Genomic DNA, 22,739 nt, shown 5'->3' on the forward strand with positions numbered 1-22,739 from the left:
GCGCTGTGGCCGCCGACACACAAAATCGCGGAGCGTTGGATTTGGAGCCGCGCAGCCAGGGGTAGAGTTGCCATTGGAGCTCCAACCGGCTTTTCCCGCGGCCGGACGGAGCCCCCAGCTCCGCGGTTCCAAATCCAGCGACGCTCCGCAATGCATTGTATGGCCACACTTTTCCGGAGCTTGCTGCACGGCGAAGTTTTAAGGCATTGGTTTTACTTTTACTGGTATCCCAGCGCTGCGATGCCGCCGTACTCCCGACATTCCCGGAGCTGGGACGTCCGGATGAGATGTATCGCGCTGGATTTGGAGCGCCTCGCAGCCAGGGGTAAGTTGCCGGGGTCGGAGCTACAACCAGCGCCGCCCGCGGCCGGACGGAGCCCCCAGCTCCGCGAGGTTGGGAGTCGCCGACCAGGTAGGTAGGGGACTAAGAATTAAAGTTTCCCCCTTCACCCCGACTCCACCACCACCACATAAAATCCCTCCAAACTAACTAACTAACATTTATGCAATGATTCTCCCGGTCACCCGGGAGGAGGCAGCAGCTCCAGACTTTTCAAGCCGCCCGCGCTACCTACCTAATCTACGCTAAAAATCTTCCATTCTGAAATCCGAAAATGTCCGAAATCCGACAAGTGTCTGGTCCCAAGGCTTTCAGATAAAAGGTTGTGCACCTGTACTACACCCTTGCTTGGAAAGGGGAAGTTGGAACTTAACCCAGATATTTAGATGTGATTATTACCCAATGATCACGTTTAGACATTGGTTCATAACGTATGTGGCTCAGACATACCCCAGATGCTGATGAGTTTGCCGATTTAGCTGATATTATTAGGGATTAGAGCTATTCACAAGGCATTGTTAAACTCTGTTTATCTCTCTTTCTAAGCGATGAAGAACGGCAGAAAGTGTCTTTGGATATTTTGTACAAGATTTTGGCCAAACTGAAGCCGGTGGAACTGAAAGAACTGCTGAGCTCAGTGACAGCATTCATTTCCCACCCATCTCCCATTTGCCGAGAGAGGATGTACGATGCTCTGATGTGGATACATGACAATTACAGGTATGTAGTAATAACAAAATCACTTTAAACAGGACAAGATAGATAGTTACATCTGAATAATCCACTTTTACAGCGACACTTCTCCAATAGTTATTATGTATCTAAAACCGATTGACAAAAGCATTTTATGGAACTTTTTAAAGATTTGTTGAAGTTTTAACTTGGTTTTACTTTTACTTTTATAATTCTTGATTTTGTATTGATATAGATATTTTATCAGGAGCATCTCAAAATCATGAAGGCTTTTGAAATGATGAGATGTACTCATCAATTCATTTAATAAATATGTATTAATGCAAAGAAGTACATAAACGTATTTAAAATACAGTTTGAAACCAAAACCACACCTAATGGTTTTTGTTTAGACAAGTAAATGATTCTGAGTTTGTTACAACAGTAAATCTATAATGGAGGATTACAATATGTAGATTGTTTTTATGTGTAACAGCCAGTGTAAATTTAGAAGAAAATGTTGCTTGTAAAAGCTCCTGAAAAACTTTGAGAATTTATAGATAAAGTAAAGCTCCGCATAATGTACTTCAATTGGACTTTCAGGGAGGTCACGTGATAAAACCCCCCCCGAAAAAAACAAAGGCCAAATTATTGCAATAAACCGGAGGTTGGTATGTGCCTATGAGAGGGAGAGATGTTGGAAAGGATTGAGATCACTGCTTAGAAGACATTTCTAATCTATACATCTACAAACAATAATTGGTAATGTAGTGATTCTGGTAATAGTCTAAGAATCCAAAGTCACTGACTGCCATGAAATCTAACATGATGGCAGTGACTTTGAATTTGAATGATTATGCACACCAGGAATAAATCGATGGTCATGAAACTATAGGAATGTCATAAAATCCCAACATGGTCATTTAAGCAACCAATCTTGCCATCTTTAGCTATTTGAGATTCTAGGCCTATGACAATACTGTCATCTCTAAGCTGTCCTGTAAAACATCGAGGCAAGCCACAACATTTGTATGACTTTTACCGAAAGCACGACTATAAACAGGCAGCTCAACATTGACCCAAGTGCTGCATTCATACACAACATTGACACATTCAGCCGAGTCAACTCTCCCTGGTGGCCCTGCAATAGAGTTGTGTCTCATAGCATCAGAGACCCCGGTTCGATCCTGACTACGCTACTATCTGTATGTAGTTTGTACGTTCTCCCCGTGACCTGTATGGTCCGCTTTCCTTCCGCACTCCAAAGACGTACAGGTTTGTAGGCTAATTGGCTTGGTACAATTGGAAATAGTCCCTAGTGTGTGTCGGATAGGGTGTGGGGTTCACTGGTCGGCATGGACTCGGTGGGCCGAAGGTCCTATTTCTCTCAAAACCAAACTAAACTAATCGCTGCAAAGTTTCCCTCACCAACGTGAAGATAGGGAGCACTCTCTCATGCACTAGTTACTGACTTAATTAGACCTGACATGGTCTTATTCAAGAACTGTACCTATCCACAACATCCCAGATTGCTACATCAACATCCTGGGCATATCTGGACCCACTGGTGGACAAGTGATGATGGTATACATAACGTCTCATGACAAGTGAACTTGAAAATTTCAGCTGATTACCAAGCTGAATGATAATTGATTTTCAGTGTTAAATACCGAAAATGACATTTAAACAAATCTGGATTTTTATGAATAGCTAATAGAAAATGGAGGATTGCAAATGTAAAGCAGCTTGATGTTCCAAACTGCTAACTGAATTGACTAATTCCAGTCAAATATAGCTGGGACTCTAAGCAATGTTACAAAATTTTGAGATTTAAAAAATCAAGTCTGTAATTTATCCCATTAAAGCATAAAAAGAAGTTTAATTTGACACCTAATTCACTTTCATATTTTCAGTATTAAAAAAGTTATGGCCATTTTCATACTCGGAAATTAGCATCTTGTTCCCTATTGCTTTTCCGTTGACTTAACACAAAAGCTGTGATCGAGGACAGTCAAAAGCCCATAACTTTCTTAAAAATTAAGAGAACTGAAAGAAATGTTCAGTAATTGTAGATTGAAGCATTCTGAAACAAATATGAAACAATCTTACTTAGATGACTTGAAATTAAAGCATATAATTAATTAGTTACCTAATTGTAGCTAATTACAAAATGTAATTACTAGATCTAAACATCTATCAATTTCTTAAGAATAGATTAACATTTTTAAATAGCCTAAGTGTCCAAATAACATTCACACAAGAATTCACAATATAACATAATTTTTAAATCTCATTGTCATGGATTTATAGGCCAAATGGAAGGAATTTAATGTTTAATACCTGTAAATTAATGGCTATTTAAATTAGATTAGATTCAATTTATTTGTCATTTGGACCCCTTGAGGTCCAAACGAAATGACTTTTCTGAAATAGACACAAGACACAACATAATTTACATAAACATCCATCACATTGCTGTGATGGAAGGCCCCTCCAGGGACTCCCCCCCCCCCCCCCCCCGCAGGCTCAAAGCCCCGGCTGGCGATGGCGATTGTGCCGGCCGTCCACCAGCACACCGCAGTTTGCAGCTGCGCTCGAATCTCCGGGGGAGGTGCTGTAAGGCCCCGCAGCAGGAGCTCTCAACCCCGCAACCGCTCCACGGGAGCTACCCGCTCTGCCGCCGGCCGGACCCGCTCGGCCAGCTCCGAGGACGGTGAGGTGAGTCGTCGGCACCAGAGCCCCCAGGTCTTCCTGTTGGAGGCCGCTCCTCGTTGCAGCCCCAACAACAACGGAGACCCGACAAGGAAAAGGTCGGGTCTCCCGTGCAGGGAGAGATTTAAAAGTTACCCCCTCCCTCCAACCCCACCCCCACCCCCTCACACACACACCCCAACAAAAAATAACAAAAACTACATAGAAACATAGACAAAAAATAATAAAAACGCAGACGGGCTGCAGAGGCCGCTGCTGACGAGAGTCGCGCCGCGCCACCTACCGAAACGAGAGTCGCCGAAATCATCTTGCGAGTGGGTTTTTCTGGAACGCGATCATTTGGAACGTTGCGGTTTGCGGTGATTTAGACCCCCATATCGACATGCTGCTTCGTATGGGGACTAAATCACCGGTTCGCAACTTAAAATGTGAACTAAAGGCATCTTAAGGACCACTTTTATACATAAAAATAAACGGCCTTCTTTTACCTGTCCCGTACCTAAAATCCGTCCCCGTTGTCGGCGTTGACGGCTTTAGAAGCTGATTTTAAAATTACTCCAGTGCTGAACTTGTCGGGCGATTTAAAAAAAAAATACACAGAACGCCCGTCGGTATGATTCTTCAGAAAAAGCTTGCACTCCAACCAAATATATTCCAGGACAAGGTAGGAAAAAAACGCGTTTTAACCCCACCCCCCCTCAAAGGCGCCAATATCGCGCACATGGCCAGTGGCAGAATTGCAGCGCCGCTGAAGGTAAGTATTGTAACATACCTTCTAAGCTTGAGACAGATGTTGAAAACACCAACTAAAAGTAGATTGATTCAAAACATGTATGTTCAAAGTTATTAGCTGAGAAAACTCCCTCTTCTACCCCATACCTGTCCCTTGTCCTACCTAGATAGGTATATTCAACAGAAGGTCGACACGGGAAAGAAAATTCATGAAGTGATTGTGGTTAATTCTCTTTCCCTCTCTACAGAGATCAAGAGAGTGTGTCTGATCCTGACTCAAAATACATATCTGAGGCTGCAACTGATGCATTACTTCAGGGATTGACTGATGAAAATCCTGCTCTACAGTATGTAACCAATCTTGTTAAAATATTGCTAAGATTGGATCATTTTCATTTGTGTTTTTCTCTGACTATTGTCACTCAACATTGACTACTATGGCAACCACAAGCTGACCTTAGATTATTTCATATTGCCTATCATTCAGGTTATATTTAAGAAACTTCTGGAGTCATGAAAGTAGACTTCCAGCAGCCACCTTTGAAAGAATGATGGCCATTCTTAAATCTTTGTATTGCAACAAAATAGAGACCGAGTTCCTCAGTATCGCCACCAATGTTCTTCTTGAAATGACAAGCCGCAGCCCTGACTACTCCCGGGATATGTTTGAGTATCCACTTTCTGAATGCAAGTTTCAGGTAAATATAGGGTTTGCTACGTCATTATTATTTTTTTCTGTTTATATTTTACTTGATATGGATATTATTTAATCACCTGAGTATTGTAAGTGCATAATTAATCTAAAACCTGTATAATTTCAAAGTTCACAGATATACTTTATAAGCTCCTGTTTCAGATGTTTATACATTTTTAAAGTTTGTTTCTTGGATGTAATTTCGGGCAGGGCTGGATTTATTATTCATTCTTTTTTCTCTTGCGTACTGCGAGTCAATTTGTAAAAAAACACAAATGTGTTACAGTAAATTAGCGGGTCAGACATCACCTCTGGAGAACATGGATAGGTGACCTTCCTGATTCCTGACCGGAAATGTCACCTATCCATGTTCTCCAGAGGTGCTGAGTTACTCAGCAATTTGTGCCTTTTGTAAACCAGGATCAGCAGTTCCTTGTGTCTACAATTTGATCATTCTATTATGATATTATTTGTGAATTTTTAGAGTAAGCCTGTTACAATTATTATTCAGCAAGCTTTCTTCTTTTGCAACTGATATTCATAGAAACATAGAAATTAGGTGCAGGAGTAGGCCATTCGGCCCTTCGAGCCTGCACCGCCATTCAATATGATCATGGCTGATCATCTAACTCAGTATCCCGTACCTGCCTTCTCTCCATACCCTCTGATCCCCTTGGCCACATGGGCCACATCTAACTCCCTCTTAAATATAGCCAATGAACTGGCCTCAACTACCCTCTGTGGCAGAGAGTTCCAGAGATTCACCACTCTCTGTGTGAAAAAAGTTCTTCTCATCTCGGTTTTAAAGGATTTCCCCCTTATCCTTAAGCTGGGACCCCTTGTCCTGGACTTCCCCAACATCAGGAACAATCTTCCTGCATCTAGCCTGTCCAACCCCTTAAGAATTTTGTAAGTTTCTATAAGATCCCCTCTCGATCTCCTAAATTCTAGAGAGTATAAACCAAGTCTATCCAGTCTTTCTTCTTAAGAGTCCTGACATCCCAGGAATCAGTCTGGTGAACCTTCTCTGCACTCCCTCTATGGCAATAATGTCCTTCCTCAGATTTGGAGACCAAATTCTTTCATATTCATTTCAATACACTCACCGCCCTGCAATCTGTTTTTTTTTTCCTTAGGATTATAGCATCGATTCAAGTTGGTACCAACGTAGCAGAATTCTTACGCCACTGTTTGTGGAAACTCAAGCTACACACAGCAGTGTTAGAAGCCTAAAGCAAGAGGCATCTCTTACAAGTCAAAGGTCAATAGGTGGTCAAATTAGAGCTACCCAAACCCATTATGAATTTACACCAACTCAGAACCCTGGTAAGTGGAAATCTTTTTGTCCTTTTTTAGTCTGATGACACGGCTTATATACTGTTTGCACTCTGGTATGTTTGAGGGGATAAGATTGAAAATCCAGAGAGTAAATTCAAATCCCAACAGTTTCAGAATTTGTTTTTTCAAACATCTGGAAATAAAAAATTAGTTTCAGTAAAAATGCATATGAAGTCTTCTGGAGTCATGAAAGTAGACTTCCAGCAGCCACCTTTGAAAGATTGATGGCCATTCTTAAATCTTTGTATTGCAACAAAATAGAGACCGAGTTCCTCAGTATCGCCACCAATGTTCTTCTTGAAATGACAAGCCGCAGCCCTGACTACTCAGGGGGCGCTGTCCTGTGCGCGGCTGCCCTGCCAGCAGTTGTCTGTCTTTTCACTGTTTTATTTTTAGTTAGTTAAAGTGTTTTGTTTGGAGGTCTAGACTTTTTTATGTGGGGGGGGGGGGGGGGGGGGGGGGGGGGGGGGGGGGTGAAGGGGAAACTGCCTTTCATGGTCCCTACCTGGTCGGAGAGGCAGCTTTTCTCTGGGCTGCAGCTTCGACCCGTCCTCGCGGCCTACCAGCGGGCCTGGAGCGGCGTTTCCTGTCGCGGACCGCCCAGAACCTCGGCTTCGGCGGCGGCACAGCGCTGGAGCGCTATCGTGGAGCGGGCGATGCCTTGCCTGGGTCGCCAAGCTGGAGCTCCGGTGAGCTGAGACCGCCGGGAACAACATTGCAGAGCTGCGGGACTGTGGAGCGGCCAGCTGCAGGCGGCAGCGCCGAACTTTACACCGGGAGCCTGGGATCTCGCGACGAGATCGCCAGTTGTGGAGCTGCATCCGGCGCGGCCTTGTCGGCTTCGGAAGCCGCGGCCTCCAGTACAGAGGCGGCCGTTCCAGGGTTCCCATGCCGCTGTGAGGACTCTCCCGACGCCAGAGCACCACCACCCGGCGAGAACGGCTAGAAACATCGGGCCTCCGTAGAGGCAACTGTGGGGGCCTCAATAGGCCCGACTATGGGTGAACTGGGGTTGGGGACTGGACTTTGTGCCTTCCCTCATGGTGGGAGCCATTGTGGGGGGATGTTCTTTGTGTTTAAGACTCTCATTGGTGTTATGTCTGTATTCTTTTTTTGTGTGCTGCAAAATGGCAAAAAGCATTTCACTTCATTACACCTCGGTGTATGTGAATGTGACTAATAAAAACTGAATACTTTGAAGTGTACAAGGGCTTGTAGTAAAGCAACTTGCTCTTTAACGGGCTGATTCCAGCAATGAGCGGCGCCAATAATCACTGGTGATCTTGCAGAAAGTTAAAAACAAAGATCCAGCACTCATAACTAGATTGCACCTTTCCTGCCATCGATTCGATTTTCTGTCAACACGAGGAGATTGCAGGCATTCAGTGGTTGTGATACCACCTAGCAGCCAATCAGCCAATACATGGGGAAAATTTGGACAACAAACCAATACCAGTTTTTAAGTAACTTTTACAAAATTCACAGGTCATGTAAAATAGATTGTAATATGCATTGGCAGGAGCTGAAATATCATGACCTTTTTTAAAGCATGGGGTTTTTGAAATATTTATCTGAGGGAATTACAATTTGCTCATTAAAGTAGTTTTTATGAAAAAAGTTGTTGAGCAATTAAGAAATCAATATGTGGTAAATAATTGGTATCCTGTTGTAAACATGAGATTATTTAGTATTGGAAACATATTAGTGTTTCTTTCTTGAGATCAAATGGTAAATAGTTTTAAGTTATAAAGTCGGAGAAATACAGCAGGGAAACAACCCCTTTGGCCTACCAAATGCCGACCAGCACCTATCCATTTTCACTAATGCGTTGTTGATCCCTTTTATTTATATTCTCCCCACTTTCCTATTAACTCATCTCAGATTGTTCCCCACGTCTTCACATTAACAGCAATTTACACAGGCCAATTAACCTACCAGCCTTTTGGATGTGGGAGGAAACTAAGCACCTGGATAAAACCCACAAGTTCATAAGGAAAACTCTACACAGACAGCACCAGTGATTGGGATTGTACCCAGGTATCTGACTCTGTGAGGCAGTCACTCTACTGGCTGGGCCACCACCCAATGTCAGCATTCGACATCAAGATTCAGCAGCTGGTCTGCACTGAACATCTGTGACCATACTCACTGTCTGGTTTATTCCAATACCATCAGGAACTCGTACTTTTAAAAGTGTTAAATGTAGTATTAAATTGCATCTATACCATTCTATCATCCAAGTTTAAAACAAGTTTCTTGGCATTGGCACTCCTAACAACTGTGTGCTTGGAGGTACAGGATTGAAGCAACCCACATTCATTTCATTAAAGAACATCCAGGTATTAGAAAATGTCCAGGAAATAACGTTTACTTCACAACCAGTTAGACCTTGGAATGGGAAAGCAGCTAAACTGGAAGGCATTTTTCATCCAAACCCATACTGTGACTAGATTTTCAGTCCATCAGGCGGGGCTATTTCCACCCCCTGTCTTCACAACAACCATATTGAACACTACAAACTCCAACTAAGCTCAGAACTATGAACTGCCTGTGTTAGGACTTTGGGCTTTGCTTTGTTTTTGCACTCTATTGTTTTTTTAAATGTATTGAAAGTTTTTTATTTTATTATCTTATCTATTGAATACTGCGTTCACGACCTGGTGTACTGCTGCTGCAAATTTCATTGTTCCATTTCGGGACATGTGACAATAAAAATGAAATGCTAGAATTTGCCATTGTCATTGTTCCATTTCAGGACATGTGACAATATAAACACTCTTGACTCTTGACAAATGCAGTCATTCTGCCACTGTTGTTACTTCACGTAAATCCTGTCACTGCAGTCATTGGTCGCTAGGTGGCAGCAACCAAACATATTTAACTATTACTTCTCTCCAGAGGTACTGCCTGTCCTGTTGAGTTACTCCAGCGTTTTGTGTTTACCTTTGTCTTATATTTTAACATGAGATAGACACAAAATGTTGGAGTAACTCAGCAGGACAGACAGCTTCTATGGAGAGAAGGAATGGGTGACATTTCTATGTTTCTTCCTCTCCCCTGACATCAGTCTGAAGAAGGGTCTCGACCCAAAACATCACCCATTCCTTCTCTCCATAGATGCTGCCTTTCCCGCTGAATTATTCCAGCATAGTGTCATAGAGTGATATAGTGTGGAAATGCCCTTCAGCCCAACTTGCCCACACCGGCCAACATGTCTCAGCTTCACTAGTCCCACCTACCTGCGCTTGGTCCATATCCCTCCAAACCTGTCCTGTCCATGTACCTGTCTAACTATCTAACCCGTATGAAGAAGGGTCTCGACCCAAAACGTCACCCATTCCTTCTCTCCAAAGATGCTGCCTGTCCCACTGAGTTACTCCAGCTTATTGTGTCTACCTGTTGAGCTGTTTCTTAAACGTTGGGATAGCCCCAGCCTCAACTACCTCATCTGGCAGTTTTTTCCATACACCCACTACCCTTTGTGTGAAGAAGTTACCCCTCAGATTCCTATTAAATCTTTTCCCCTTCACCCTGAACCAATGTCCTCTGGTCCTAGATTCCCCTACTCTGGGTAAGAGACTCTGTGCATCTACCCGATCTATTCCTCTCATGATTTTGTAAATCTTATGGTGTTCTATAAGATCACCGCTCATCCTCCTGCGCTCCAAGGAATAGAAACCCAGCCTACTCAACCTCTCCCAATAGCTCACACCCTCTAGTCCTGGCAACATCCTCGTAAATCTTTTCGAACCCTTTCAAGCTTGACAATATCTTTCCTATAACATGGTGATATCTTTCCTACAACATGGTGTTTTGCTATTTCCTATAGCATTTTGTGTCTATCTTCTGTTTAAACCAGCATCTGCAGTTCCTTCCTACATATTTTAAAGCAATGCACGGAAATCTCAGTAAAACGTGCATTTAAAATTATAGCACAAAGTGCTGGAGTAACTCAGCGGGGCAGGCAGTATCTATGGATGGAAATGGGCAGACGATATTTCAGGTCGGGTCACTCCTCAAGACTGATGGAGTCATTGAAAGAAAGCTGGAAAAGAGAGGTGCGGGTGGGGCAAAGTCTTACAAGCGATAGTGAGTACAGGGGCGGAGGGTGTGATTGGCAGATGGGTGGAGTGACAAAGGCTAGAGGTGAAAAGAAGACAAAAGGGTGTCGGACTAGGTGAGGAGTGAAATGTAAAGCCGAAGGAAGGGATATGTGGAAGGAGACGGGGAAGGGAAAGCGAGGTGGGGTAAAAGGGTATGTGCTGAGAATTCAGTTCATACCGTTGGGTTTTAACTTCCCCAAGTGGAATATGAGGTTCTATTCCTCAGATTTGCATGTGGACAATGGAGGAGGTCCAGGACAGGAAGGTCAGTATGGGGAAGGGAAGTTAAAATGTTAGCAACAGGGAGATGCAGCAGTCCTTGGTGGACAGACTGCAAGTGTTCGGCAAACCTCTAATTCTCCTGTCCCCTCCCCAATGCGTACACATTTCTCCCACCATCTCCCAATCACCCTGTCCCATTGCCCTTCTCTGTATGCTCATCTCGACTACAAGTCACCTGTTTGTCTTTTAACAACCCATATCCCTCCCTCTGGCTTTACATTTCACTACTCCTCTCCTTATCTGACACCCTTTTGTCTCCTTTACATCTCTGGCCTTTTGTCACTTATTCCACCCATCTGCCAATCAGACCATTGTGTCTCGAACCAAAACATCACCTATACATGTTCTCCAGGGATGCTGCCTGACCTGCTGAGTTACTCCAGCACTTTATGTCCTTTTTTCCCCATTTTTTTCATCATTTGCCAAGCTTTTCCCTGCCCCGGTCTCCCTTTGCCAGCTTCACCCCCACACACCATCAGGTCCCTGGACAGAGTCGAAGGAGGAGGTATAGGGACAGGTGTTGCATCTTCTGTGGTTGCAGGGGAAGGTACCTGTGGAGGGGGTAGTTTGGGTGGGAAGGGATGAGTTAACCTGGGAGTTGTGGAGGGAACGGTCGTTGCAGTAGGCGGAAAGGGGTGGAGATGGGAAAATGTGGCTGGAGATGGTGGAAATTTCAGAGGATTATGTGTTGTATGCGACGGCTGATGGGGTTGAAGGTAAGAACTAGGGGGCTCTGTTTCTGTTGTGAATAGGGGGAGGGGAAGCAAGGGTGGTATAACTCTCATTTCCCTTATCCCTAACCAGTCTGAAGAAGGGTCTCAACCCAAAACGTCACCCATTCCTTCTTTCCAGAGATGCTGACTGTCCCGCTGAGTTACTCCAGCTTTTCGTATCTATCTTTGGTTTAAACCAGCATCTGCAGTTCCTTCCGTAGACAAAAGTGCTGGAGAAACTCAACGGGTGCAGCAGCAACTATGGAGCAAAGGAAATAGGCATCGTTTCGGGCCGAAACCCTTCTTCAGACTGATGTAGAGTGGGGTGGGGTGGGGGGGGGGGCGGAGAAGAAACAAAGGAAGAGGAGGAGCCCGAGGGCTGAGGGAGAGCTGAGAAGTGGAGGAGACAGCAAGGGCTACCAGAAATTGGAGAAGTAAATGTTTAAGCGGCTGGGGTGCAAACTACCCAAGCGCAATATGAGGTGCTGCTCCTCCAATTTCCGGTGGTGCTCACTCTGGCCATGGAGGAGGCCCAGGACAGAAAGGTCAGAGTTCCTTCCTACAGGTTTGTGGGTTTATTGGCTTGGTAAAAGCCCTGTCCCACGGTACGAGTTCATTCCAAGACCTTTCCCGAGTTTGCCCTGATTCGAACTCAGATATTTACGGTAATGGCCACTCGTCGGTACTCGGGGCTCTCGTGGACATTTTTCAACATGTTGAAAAATCTTCACGAGTCTTCCCCTGCTTACCTGCTGTTAGCGAGTCTTCCCGAGTACCTGCCGTTAGCGTTACGAGTCGCTAAGAGATGTCCCCGAGCTCCGACGTACCCGCTGCGTTCATTCTCCGTGCTTCCCACGAGTTTGATTTTTTTTTAACTCGAGAGACTTCTTGGAATGAACTCGTACCGTGGGACAGGGCTTTAAATGGAAAAATTGTCCCTAGTGTGTGTAGGATATTGTTAATAGGCAGGGATCGCTGGTTGGCGCAGATCCATTGGGCCGAAATGCCTGTTCCCGCGGTGTATGTCTAAACTAAACTAAACATAATGGGCCTGTCCCACTTAGGCGACTTTTTAAGTGACTGCAGGAGATTATGCAGTTGCCACATGCGGGTGGTTGCCGGCAAAGATTATAGAGGAGCAAGATAGACCACTCCTCGATAAACACGTAGTATCACGTGTGTGATTGTCGACGCCATTTTTTGAGGCATTTTATTGGGCTTCCCCCACACTGTCATGGCGTCCTTATCTAAATTTCATCTCACTGCTCTGCTATCAAGTATTCTAATCGTAAATCTAAACGACCCCGACCTGTCATTCTTTAGGTTCCCCAATAAAAAAGAAAGGTGAGAAAATATTTTTATTATTTTCAGTCGATATTCTGTCGTGAAAATGTTATTTTCTGTTCTCCCATCAACGGCCATTGGGAAACTGGGTTTGTCGGTACATTAGAAAATTATTAGACTTATTTTTAATAGACCTTTACTTACCATAATAATAAAGACAATTTTAACACTTCTGTACGTTTTTGGTTTTGTTCTTGTAAGCGATTGGTCTCACACTAGGTCCAGTGACCAGGAGATTTTTCGAGCTCCGATTCAAGTCCGAGAATGGGCGGCTGTTACCCATTATATCCCTTGAATTGTCAAGACATCACAAGCAAAGATCACAAGCCCGCCGTGAAGAAGGGTGCAATCAAATATTATACAACTCCGCTCTATCATCTTTGGGTGCAATGGTGGGCCGGGGGGGTTCGGTGGCGGTGGCCGCAATCAAAGATACTAGTGGAGCTCTGCTCTATAATCTTTGGTCGGAATGGGACGGCTGCGCGTTATAATGTGCTATCGTTCCACTCTCCCTCTCCCCCTTCTCCCTGTCCCCCTTCTCCCTGTCCGCCTTCTCCCTGTCCCCCTTCTCCCTCTCCCCTTCTCCCTCTCCCCCCTTTTCCCCTTCTCCCTCTCCCCCTTCTCTCCCTCTCCCCCCTTTTCCCCTTCTCCTTCTCCCCCCTTCTCTCCCTGTCCCCCTTCTCCCTCCTCCCCCCCTTCTCCCTCTCCCCCCTTTTCCCCTTCTCCCCCCCCCCCTTCTCTCCCCTCTCCCCCCTTTCTCCCTCTCTTCTCTCAATCTCTCTCTCCCCTCCTCTCGATCTCTCGCTCCCCTCTCTTCTCTCGATCTCTCTCCCTCTCTCTCTCCCCCTCTCTTCTCTCGATCTCCCTCCTTTCCCTCTCTCCCTCCCTTCCATCTCTCCCTCCCTTACCTCTTCGTGAGAGTTGGCAGCTCTGCTATGCCTTGGGTCCAAAAGAGGATAGAAAGAAAATACTTAATGGCCTTTGTAAGAAGATTTTAATAAGCTCTTCTACATTTAAGGTAAATTGACATATTAGAGGCAAAAAGCATCTTCAATATACAGGTCTCTCCACACAACTGAAAACAATTGCATTTAAGTGATATATCATCCATTGTTCAGGCATGTAGCACTAGGTTACAATAAACTTCCTACATATTCCAGGAATGCATCTCATACAAATGGGAGGCTTAAATGCATTGTAAAATCATAAATCCATGTTGACTTGGACTAATCCTTTTACTGCTATCCAATGCCCCATTATTACATCTTTAATAATTGACTCCAGCATCTTTCACACCACCGAAGTCAGGCTAACTGGTCTGTAATTCCCCGTTTTCTCTCTCGCTCCTTTCTTGAAAAGTGGGATAGCATTAGCTATCCTCCAATCCACAGGAACTGATCGTAAATCTATTGATCGTTGGAAAATGATCATATGTATAAATATATATGTATGTGTATATATGCATGGATGTGTATATATGCATGTATATGTGTGTATATATGTTTGTATATATATGTTTATATGTGTGTATGTATGCATATAAATGTATCCATGTGTATGCGTGTATTTGTATGTGCATATGTATGTGTTTACGTATGTATGCATGTATGTGTATATATGTATGTGTATGTATATGTGTGTGTATATATATGTGTGTATAAATATATATATGTGCATATATATATTATTACTATATAATTATATATATAATTGCCTTTATGGTTTATGTATATCATCTTACAAGACAAATAAATTAATAGTGATTATTTAAATCAAAGTTGCTTCTGATCCATGAGAATAAACTTAATTATCTCTAACTTGCCTCTCACACACAGACACTCATATAAATATATAAAATATGTATACGTTAAATTTAATTTTGTGCAGTGTGTGTTAAAGCAATTCAAGAGAAACTGCACAATACAATGCAAGGGAAACTACGCAAAGGAGGGGGCTGTTCCCGCTACAAGATACTCGAGGATCTTTGCTTTGGATCAAAGATTATAGCGGAGCTCTATAATCTTTGCTTTGGATCACAGCGGGTGGCATACCGGAAGTCGCGTGTCGCATTAAAAAATGGCGGCCGTGACGTTCCGTCACGTACTACACGTCAGTCCATTGGATTTCGGAGGAGTGGACTATCTTGCTCCTCTAGGATCTTTGGTTGCCGGGGAGTCACCTTCATGGTCATGAGGAGTTCCCACATTCTGGGAACTAGTCGCGGTCTCATTATGGTCGCTGCTAATTTTTCAACATTGAAAAATTAGTGGCGACTAGAATGAAGCCGCCATGAAGAGTAGCTAGAATTCTTGTGCCGTAGGTGGGTCGCCAGGAGGTCCTAGTGGGTTGCTAGGAGGTCGAAGGTTCTCGTAGGTTGTAGCCAGTGCTAACCGGTGAATTTCATTGGCTCATTGGGGGAGAAAAACGTTAGTAGTTTTCAGAACCAAGGATAACCGACCAGTAATGTTAAATGTCCGCGGGGCTTCACAGCCGTGTATCCCTGGCTTCTTGAAAGTTGTCTCCACTCCTTCTCCCCTCCTCTCCCTCCCCTCTTCCTCCCTCTTTTAAAGGACTTACTGTACACTGTGCTTAGCTGTCTTAATTACAGCGCCAACCTTCCTGTTCATCAAGGTGTGTGTCTGTATCACCTTGGCTTTGCATCATGCATCACTTAGACAGCGCTCCCCCCGCTTGCCCTGTCCCCGCCTGCATAACGGTCTGGTGAAGAAAGTGATGTGTTTGTTGTGTTTGTTCCACTCTTTGACAGTCGCCGTTCCGGTTGCCCATTTTTCAGGTGACTGCTGGCAACTTGACCACCGCCGGCAGTCACCTGAAAAATCGCCTAAGTGTGACAGGACCATTAATTAGTTAATCGGTAAAAATGTTATGAATATATAGATATATAAATATAGATAAATAAATGTATCTATATATAAATGTATATAAAAAATCTATCTATAAATATATGGAGTGACTATTATCTTTTAATTTATTTGACATTTTTGTCCAGGTGCACGGAATTTTAATTGGTTAACAGGAAGCAGTTTGGACACATTTGCAGAATATTCCTTACCATCTTCTGACTCGTCTTCCTCGTTATTTGTGTATTCGAAGTGGAGTGAAAGGCCACAGAGAACAGCCTTAAAACCCGTTGGTCCAGATTTTGGCAAAAAAAGACTTGCTCTTCCCGGGGAGGAAGTCAGCAATAAAACAAAAGGTAATCATTGTTAATTACGTCTCACAGTGTTTTACAGTTAAAACAAGATATTAGGGACCAGTATATTAAAGGACTACCCCATTGTGGTATTAAGGACACAGCTAATGCAGTTAAAAAAAAAATTTGCTGTCAGCTGCAAAATGCTGATCATCTGATTCTGTCATTTATTCCACACTTTTAACAGAAGCATTAATTGATAAACTATTTTTTGTCACTTTACTGCACCATAGAAATATTCCTGGACATCTCTGCAACATTGTTGCAGTATCTCACCAAGACGAAGCATTAAACGGAGAGAGGTCCCTTTCCCTTCAATCATTGCCCAGTCATTCTGTCCTTGCTTCTCATTACATTTATTTAACATATTTATTTTTTAGCATTATTTTACTCACTCTGTTACCACAGAACTCAACGGCACTAGGCCTTATGTGGCTACTGCTGTTGTCTGAGTTTCAGTGGCTCCAGTACAAGTCTCAACCACATTGTAGGATCTGTGTCACCAAGGCAGTACAGCCTAAGGTAACAATTATGACCTTATATGAGCTTGTGATTGGATCTTTTGTCTGCTCATGTGCCAGATCCCAACTTTCACAAGTTATATCTGTAATGAAAGCACCAACTAATTGATTCATCTCACTGCCTGGCCCAGAGAGCAGCTGAGACCAAGAACAGTTTGATGCCTGCCTAAGTCTTTAAATAAAGTAATATCCACGCAAAGACGCAATGGGATTCACGGAATCCCATTCACAGAAGAGGAAACTGATGGAAGGAAAGATTAAAGTAAAATAAATGGAACTTGATTGTGATAGTATGTCAGAAGCAGGTAGGGAAGTTGTCTTTCCAAATGTATGTACATCTTATCCCTCAGAATCCTCTCCAGTAACTTTCCTATCACTGATGTTAGGCTTACTAGTCCATGTTGTACGGTTTTTCTTTGCTCTTCTTAAATAGAAACACAACGTTAGCCGTGCCTAATGATGATTTGTGCATCTCAGTCAACTGTTCTTACCTTAGGACAGAAAACGAGAACTATGCAAGGGAGTGTGAGATCTGAGGCAGAATTGGATGTGATTTATTATTTGTTTGTGAGTAAAGTAATCTGCAATCAATTCATCTTTTTATGCATTGCAATAGTTGCTGATCAGAGAGCAGACATTCTACGCTTGAGAAGACGATTCCTCAAAGATCGAGAAAAAGAGACTCTATTCTTTGCCAGAAGGACCATTCAGGAAAAGTATCGTGCAAAGGTAATTTTGCTTCACATTTTTTAAAAACTGACCATTGCAAACAGCGTCCACCCCAGACCTTTTACCAAGATGTAGACGCAAGGAACTGCTGATGCGGATTTATCAAAAAACGTGCAAAGTGTGGAGTGACTCAGCGAGTCAGACCGAAGAAGGGTCCTGACCCAAAATGTCATCTGTCCTTTCCCTCCACAGTTGCCGCCTGATCTGCTGAGTTACTCCAGCACTTTGTGTTTTGACACTGAAGTACACTGGCTAAAAATGCTTCTGATTATTGTAATGGAACTACATCATTTGTCATTGTTACTTTGCAGCAAGTGGTAATGTTGTATTTTGTAATGGGTACCAAGAAAGTCAGATTATTATGAGTTGATCTGGGGAAAAGGGGTGAGATATTTACATTAAAAATCACAATATTTTCTAGGAAATGAAAACTGCCCAGGAGATGAAACGTGATGCAGCTGTCACTCTTTACAGATGCTATCGAGTTGGAGATCTGCCAGACATTCAGATCAAATTCAGCAGTTTAATAGCTCCATTGCAGGCTGTCGCTCAGGTCTGTAAATAAAACCTTCAGCCTTTAACCCTAACCATCAACCTGCAAAATAAATTAACTTTAATTTGATTTTGCGTTATTAAACACTTTTTCCTCTCAATGTAAAGATCAAGTTAAGTTCTGAATGAAAGGTGGATAGATTATTTGTTATGTGTTATTTATCATAAAGATAACCTGTGAGAAAAATTTCCAACAGCTTTTGTGGTGATCACAGTTTAGATGTTATGCATGACAAACTATGAAGACGATTGCATCAGCATGGTGGAGGGATATGGAAGGTTTTTAAAGGTGGTTGAGTAGGTGCTTTCAGTTCTAACTCATGATGGACATAAAAGCTATCTCTGTCAGATTGTGTTATAACGTGTTCTTATGACTGTTGGCAGATCAATTTCCCTCCTGGGATAAATAAAGTTCGATCATATCGTATCGCCAGAGTTTCTTCTGCTGTTGTTTTTCCTGGTGAAAGGGGCCTCATTGTAAATTGATCTCAATGTCTCTGAGGGGTGGTGTTTGAGACATCTCATTGGTGGTATCTTGCAGAGTGGTTTGATAGAGCGTGAGCTCATACAGCTGAAGGAGTCCTTTTGGCCCGTTTCTGGTTAATCGATAAGTAAATTGGCGAGCAAATTTCCAGGAGTCAGTGATTGAAAGTGAAATTATGGTACTTGTTTTTCAGAAAGACCACTCACTTGCTAGACAACTCTTCAGCGCCCTATTTTCTGGAATTCTGGAAGAAGTGAAGAAATCAAAGACAACTGATGAAATGAAGAACGTTGGCAAAGAGCTCATGGAACATTTTAGCCACATGCTGAGCAGCACAACATTGTGTTTTCCACCATTCGTGACCTGCATTCAGGTAGGGCCAGCTGTTGCTTAATGCTGTGCCCTTTGTCTGTGGACGGCTTGGTTGTTTTCATGTATAGTCCTTTCATGTGACTGGATAGCATGCAAACAAAAGCTTTTCACTATACCTCAGTACATATGGCAATAATAAACTAAACTAAACAAGTCACCTACAATTGATCAAACCATTTACAGTGAACCGCAGCAAGTCCTCCACTGTTTGTCATTTGGGTTGCAGCTGTTAGTAAATGTATAGACACTAAAAATTATTGCTATGATAGCAATAGCTATTTGTCAATGTTGTATGTGAATTTGTTTTCTGAATATAGAAAATGATCAAAATATTCTGCCGATAAAAAAGCATCATCATTCATTAGATCTGATTAAAGATCATTAGTTAATGGTTCAATGATCCAGTGGTTCAAAGGTACTTTATTGACAGACATACCTAGCCACTGTGAAATTCCATATTTGTGTACAGTTCAGTAGAAATCTAGTAGAAACCCGCTGAGTTTCTCCAGCTTTTCTGTGTAACCTCAGTAGAAATCTTACTATTTATGGACACAATCATACTTAAATACAAGTGTGTAAGAACAGTATACTGTGGCAGTACACAGGAGTCGCCATGGTTCTGGCACCATCTTGTACCATTCAAGTTCAAAGCTGTTAAAGATGTAGTCTTAAGTTGTCCATAAAGTTGAGTATCTCAATTGCTAATAATTGCTTAAATAATACATAAACAAATTCCATAAATTGCAAGACCCAGAATATTTCATATACAATGTTCCCAAGAACTGTGATCATAATGATTTATTTAACCAGTCGTGTTTTACAAATAACTGAAGCAGGACGGTGGATTTCTTTGAATTATCCAGAAAAGTTATTCCTGTCTGGTAGTGGATTACTGATCTGATCAGTATGTGTATTTGATGATGAGATATCTCTTTTGTGCCTGGAAGAGCAATGGTACTGTGAGAGGTAAATGGGATAAGAAAAGTAGTGGAAGAAGAGAGGAAGAGTTCCAGTGAAAATTAGTCTGAGAGCACAATGGCACAAGGGACTTTGTTGAGCAACAATTTCACTGGTTGATGTAAACAGTTAATACAAAAAATATCTTAATAGAGGGTTAATTGAGGTGGCGAACATGTCTATCTGGTTTATTTTTATTCTTTGATAGTGGCTCTAAAATAAACTAGACTAAGTGGGACCCGTTGGGAACCCATGTTCACATGGGAGGGCTGGTCCCCCAACGCAATATTCCACCTCGCCACCAATTTCAATATTGGGTGGGGAGGGGACTTTCTGGAGCGCTAGTATGGGTGGTGTGGGCCGAAGGGACTGGTTTCCAGAGGGCCAGTATGGAAATTGTGGGCTGAATAGATTCTTGGGCTGGTAGCTCAGTCACTCAGGGCTGGTGGGCTGCACTGGCAGCTCAGTCACTCAGGGCTGGTGGGCTGACAGCTCAGTCAGGGCTGGTGGGCTGACAGTTCAGTCACTCAGGTCTGGTGGGCTGGCAGCTCAGTCATTCAGGACTGGTGGGCTGGCAGCTCTGTCACTCAGGACTGGTGGGCTGGCAGCTCAGTCACTCAGGGCTGGTGGGCTGGCAGATCAGTCACTCAGCTGGTGGGCTGGCAGTTCATTCACGGCTATTCCTTGAAATTCCATTTCAAGCAGAGTGCAAGCCAGCAAAATTAAATTTCATAGCATTTCAGGCAGTGTGCAGTCGACCAAACTCAATTTCATAGCATTTCAGGCAGAGTGAAGCAGCATTTCAACCAGAGCGCAGGCCACCAAACTCAATTTCATAGCATTTCAAGCAGAAGTGCAGGCCACCAAATTGTCAAACAACTCTTTGCATTGTCATTAAGGGCTAACAAGTGATTTATTGCAAGTTCATTACAGACTCACAGTTTAGTTGATTCACAGCTTAGAATCACAGTTGTGGAAAAGAAAGCTCACGAAGGGATAGGAGAGTATGGCAAAGTGTAATAGGGGTTGATGTGATAGGTGAGATGCGGAAGGAATTAAAAATATTGTATATGAATGCGCGAAGTATAAGAAGTAAAGTAGATGAGCTTGAGGCTCAGTTAGAGGTTGGTAGATATGACATTGTGGGGATTACTGAGACGTGGTTGCAGGAGGATCGGGCATGGGAACTTAATATTCAGGGTTATACATCCTATAGAAAGGACAGGCAGGTGGGCAGAGGAGGGGGGTAGCTCTGCTGGTGAGGGATGGAATTCAGTCCCTTGCAAGGGAAGACATAGGGACTGACGAGGTAGACTCACTGTGGATTGAGTTGAGGAATTGCAAAAGGAAGTAGACACTAATTGGTGTTATCTACAGACCCCCAAATAGTAGCCCGGATGTAAGGTGTAAGTTGCAGCAGGAGTTAAAACTGGCATGTAACAAAGGTAATGCCACTGTGGTGATGGGGGATTTCAATATGCAGGTAGACTGGGAAAATCAGGTTGGTTCAGGACCCGGAGAAAGAGAGTTTGTAGAGTGCCTCCGAGATGGAATCTTAGAGCAGCTTGTAATGGAGCCGACCAGAGAAAAGGCAATTCTGGATTTAGTGTTGTCCAATGAACCAGATTTGATAAGGGAACTAGAGGTAAAGGAACCGCTTGGAGGTAGTGATCATAATATGATTAGTTTTAAACTGCAATTTGAGAAGGAGAAGGTTAAATCGGAAGTGTCAGTGATGCAGTTGAACAAAGGGGACCATGAAGGCATAAGGGAGGAGCTGGCCAAGGTAGACTGGAAAGGGATCTTAGCAGGAATGATGGTGGAACAACAATGGCAGGAATTTCTGGGCATAATCCGGAAGATGCAGGATCATTTCATTCCAAAAAGGAAGAAAGATTCTAAGGGGAGGAGGAGGCAACTGTGGCTGACAAGAGAAGTTATGGATAGAATAAAACTAAAAGAAAAGATGTATAACACAGCAAAGTAGCCGGAAGCCCGAGGATTGGGAAACTTTCATAGGACAACAGAAGGAAACAAAACGGGTAATACGGGCTGAAAAGATGAAGTACGAGGGGAAGCTGGCCAGGAATATAAAGAAGGACAGTAAAAGCTTCTTTAGATATGTTCAGGGAAAAAGAGTAGCAAAGTCAAATGTGGGTCCCTTGAAGGCAAACACCAGTGAAAATATTATGGGAACAAGGAAATGGCAGAAGAGTTGAACAGGTACTTCGGATCTGTCTTCACTAAGGAAGACACAAACAATCTCCCAGAAGTACTGGATCACAGAGGATCTAAGGGGGTAGAGGAACTGAAAGAAATTTTCATTAGGCGAGAAATAGTATTGGATAGGCTAATGGGACTGAAGGATGATAAATCCACTGGGCCTGATGGTCTGCATCCCAGAGTCCTCAGGGAGGTGGCTCTAGAAATAGTGGGTGCATTGGTGATCATTTTCCAATTTCAATAGATTCAGGATCAGTTCATGTGGATTGGAGGATAGCTAATGTTATCCCACTTTTCAAGAAAGGAGCGAGAGAGAAAACTGGGAATTACAGACCAGTTAGCCTGACTTTGGTGGTGGGAAAGATTAGTCCATTATTAAAGAGGTAAAAGAGAGCAGTGAAAGGATTAGTCTAAGTCAGCATGGATATGTGAAAGGAAAATCATGCTTGATTAATCTTCTGGAATTTTTTGAAGATGTGACAAGTAAAATGGATGAAGGGGAGCCAGTGGATGTAGTGTATCTAGACTTTCATAAAGCCTTTGATAAGGTCCCGCACAGGAGACTGGTGACTAAAATTAGAGCACATGGTATTGGGGGTAGGGTGTTGATGTGGATAGAAAATTGGTTGGCAGACCGGAAGCAAAGAGTAGGAGTGAACGGGTCCTTTTCAGAATGGCAGGCAGTGGCGAGTGGAGTGCCGCAAGGCTCAGTGTTGGGGCCGCAACTGTTTACCATATATATTCATGATTTGGAAGA

At 43.2% G+C, this 22,739-nt stretch overlaps 1 protein-coding gene across 1 annotated transcript in view; it reads left to right on the top strand.

The window, feature by feature from the left end:
* Window positions 1–22,739, top strand: part of prkdc (protein kinase, DNA-activated, catalytic subunit) — a 249,275-nt gene that overhangs the window by 161,056 nt on the left and 65,480 nt on the right. Inside the window, exons 55-62 of the mRNA XM_055634106.1 lie at window positions 887–1,060; window positions 4,705–4,803; window positions 4,944–5,154; window positions 6,287–6,476; window positions 15,941–16,147; window positions 17,282–17,394; window positions 17,816–17,947; window positions 18,624–18,803. Of these exons, the coding sequence (XP_055490081.1) occupies window positions 887–1,060; window positions 4,705–4,803; window positions 4,944–5,154; window positions 6,287–6,476; window positions 15,941–16,147; window positions 17,282–17,394; window positions 17,816–17,947; window positions 18,624–18,803 (1,306 nt within the window). The remainder of the gene's footprint in view (window positions 1–886; window positions 1,061–4,704; window positions 4,804–4,943; window positions 5,155–6,286; window positions 6,477–15,940; window positions 16,148–17,281; window positions 17,395–17,815; window positions 17,948–18,623; window positions 18,804–22,739) is intronic.

This window comes from Leucoraja erinacea, chromosome 4, assembly GCF_028641065.1.
Source record: "Leucoraja erinacea ecotype New England chromosome 4, Leri_hhj_1, whole genome shotgun sequence".
NCBI classification, from domain to species: Eukaryota; Metazoa; Chordata; class Chondrichthyes; order Rajiformes; family Rajidae; genus Leucoraja; species Leucoraja erinaceus.